Source organism: Corvus kubaryi, unplaced genomic scaffold (assembly GCF_017639235.1).
Source record: "Corvus kubaryi isolate FWS band 111438036 unplaced genomic scaffold, C.kubaryi_AGA036_p1.0 133, whole genome shotgun sequence".
Lineage (NCBI taxonomy): Eukaryota > Metazoa > Chordata > Aves > Passeriformes > Corvidae > Corvus > Corvus kubaryi.
The window spans coordinates 35,738,679-35,741,579 of NW_024580667.1; the positions used below are offsets into that span (position 1 = coordinate 35,738,679).

The 2,901-nt window shown below is 62.8% G+C and overlaps 1 protein-coding gene across 1 annotated transcript in view; it reads right to left on the reverse strand.

Annotated features, from left to right (window-relative positions):
- The window catches only part of RAP2A (RAP2A, member of RAS oncogene family), a 31,040-nt gene extending 29,359 nt beyond the window's left edge, over positions 1 to 1,681 (reverse strand). Inside the window, exon 1 of the mRNA XM_042043489.1 lies at positions 1,337 to 1,681. Within this exon, the coding sequence (XP_041899423.1) occupies positions 1,337 to 1,650 (314 nt within the window). The 5' untranslated portion in view covers positions 1,651 to 1,681. The remainder of the gene's footprint in view (positions 1 to 1,336) is intronic.
- Between the last annotated feature and the right edge of the window lie 1,220 nt (positions 1,682 to 2,901).

Sequence of the window (2,901 nt, forward strand, 5' to 3'; positions counted from 1 at the left end):
CTGGTCTCTAGAAATCTCCCCTGAAAAAGTCAGGACACACATTAAGAAACACCCACTACGAAAAACTTGCAAGTCTTTAAAAATAGCAGCGCTTTGCCTCCTCCCTCCCCTTTCCCCTACTCACCCTCCTCCCCAATTTCAAAATACATCTTCCCCAGGCCTTGGTCTGGAATGGCAGTTTCTGTGAACAGACCATACCCGACCATATGATTAGCCATTATTATTATCATCACCTTTTATGCTCTACTCTACATTAAGATGCAAATCCAACAGATGTGGTCCAACTAAGTTATTTACAAGGGCTTCCCTTTCAGATGTCCAAGCCAAAGCTACAACCAGTTCTGCCATATAATTACAGCCTCTCTCCACGGGCAGTAACAGACCTCTGTCTGTGATGATCTGGCCAGCGGCATTTTCTCATCTACGCTCTGGTTCAAACGGTTGCTATGATTTCAAATGGTGCATCTACCCTTATTTTAGCGCGACTGGCTGCATTTCAGCCGCCGACATCTGACTGATTGATGCACATCTAAACAACGCAGCGATTATAAAAACAAACTGGCAGTAGGCACCGGTGCTTCACCACCGTGGGCTAGTTCCTAATAGAGTGGCTGGCAACGAGACCGTGGGAAATTTAAGAGAAACACCAGCATACATGAGGCCTAACACTCACAGCCGTCACTTCCACCGAGAAAGAGTGTGGCGTCCTGCACTTCTAAGAGTGGGAAGTTAATGGAAATACCTATGCAGGTATCTGAACAGGCAGATCTCTCGTCTGCCGCACGAAAGCATCCAGGTGCTTCCCCTGCACATCGGCCACAGCACGTCCACCAAGAAAGTGCACTCGAGGGCTGGCTGACCCGATGCAACACTGGGGGAACTGCTTTTCTGCCCCCACGGTTCCAGCCTCTGGCCCGATTCTCCACCGTATTCCATAAGGGAGCACCCCAAAGTCCCCGCACACGCGACTGGGGGGAGGGCGAGCGGCGGAAACCACCGGAGCCCCGGGCCTCTATCCCCGCTCCTCCACCCCCGGCCGGCGCCCGCCCACAGGGAGCCCGGGGCTGCGGGCGCGGCACCGGAGGGGGCGGCGGGATGGGGAGGGGGGGGGGAATGTCCTGCCGCCCGGGGGAGGGAGGCGGGCGAGGGAAGGGAGCCGCGGGGCAGGCACCTGAGCGGGCGGGGGCAGCCCCCAGGCCGGAGATCCGGGCACCGGGGCGGGGGAGGAGGGCACGGAGGGGGGGGGGCGGGAGGCCCGCAGGCCCCGGCGGGGCGGGCCGGGCCGCAGGTGGGCGTCGGGCGCGGCCGCCGGAGGAGCGGCCGCCGGGCAAGTCACCTCTTGACGCGGATGATCTGGTCGCGCATGGGTCGGATGTCCTGGAAGCTCTGCTGGTTGACCAGACTGTAGACGAGGATGAAGCCCTGCCCGTTCTTGATGTAGAGGTCCCGCATGGAGGCGAACTGCTCAGTGCCCGCCGTGTCCAGGATCTCCAGGACGGAAGGGGAGGCGTCCACCTCGATCTCCTTGCGGTAGAAGTCCTCGATGGTGGGGTCGTACTTCTCGATGAAGGTGCCGGTCACGAACTGCACCGTGAGCGCCGACTTCCCCACCCCGCCCGAGCCCAGCACCACCACCTTGTACTCGCGCATCCTCCCGCCAGCGCGGACCGCCCGCCCGACCCGCACCTGCCGACGGCCCCTCCTCACCCCCCCGCCATCGGCCGCCCCGCCCTGAGCCCGCCGCCGCAGCCGCCTCCGCTCCGCTCCCCGCCCGGCGGATACTCCCGGCCGCCGCGGCGGCTCCTGGGCGGCGCTGCCGGCGGCGGGGCCGCGCTCACGGGCTGCGGCGCGGCCGGGGTGGGGCAGCGGCCCCGCCTCCTCCTTCCCGTGTCGCCACGGCAACAGCCAACGGGGCGGGACGGGGGAAGAAAGAGCGGGAGGAGGAGGAGGAGGAGGAGGAGGAGGAGGGCGGGCACAGCCCCGTCACGTGGTGCACCCCCCCTTCCTGCCCCCGGGCGCGGCGGCCGCACGTGATGCCGGCGGGCGGTGGCGGCGCTGCTGCTGCTGCTGTCGCCCGTGTCCCCTCCCGTGCCGTCGCTCTCCCGGCGCCGTCGCCCGGGAGACACAGCGTTCCCCAGCCCCGCTCCCCGGGCCGGCTCCGCCGCCGCGCGCGCCGCTCCAAGCGGGAAGGGCCAGCCGGCGGTCACGCGCGGGGGCGGGACGAGCCAATGGGAGCGGGGCCCGGGGCTCCCGCGGTTCCGCTTCCCGGGCTGCGGGGCGGCGGCTCCGGCGCGGTAAGTTCGTGCCGCTGCGAACCCGCTGGCTTTCCGCAGGCCGGAGCTGCCCGCGGCCCCGAGTGAGTCGCGCTCCTGGGTGTACAAGTCAGTGCGATCCGTCACATCCATGGCAGTGATTCGGCGCGCGTTGGATGCTTGTGGACGCACTGCGGTCTGGGCTGTGCCTGCAAGGGGGCGGCCGGAGGTGTTTGTTGCCAGTGGGTGCCTGCCTTCTCGGCCCCTTCGGACAGAGAGAGGGCCAGAAAAGGTGGTGGTACAGTTTGGAAAAAGTGGTCCATCAAAACAGTAAGGAAAATGAAGATGATTGATGAGATGGAATTCACAGTTCCTCATAGGAATCGGTATCACTCCGGAAAGATGCTCACACCTGTATGCTTCTCTTTGTGCTATGAGACAGACTCCTTAACACTTCTTTTTTCTTTTTTTTCTCAAACATAATTGGTTGGAATTATTTGATACAGGGAGTAAAGACTTTGTTTCCATTAGAGGGTTAAAGGTCAGCCAGAGCCCTTCGTCTGCTGTTCAGATGCTTTCCGAAAGCTGTCGGAAAAGGAGCCCACTCCTGGTGCTGCATTTCTTGTGCTGTTCTTCCCACTGTATTGTC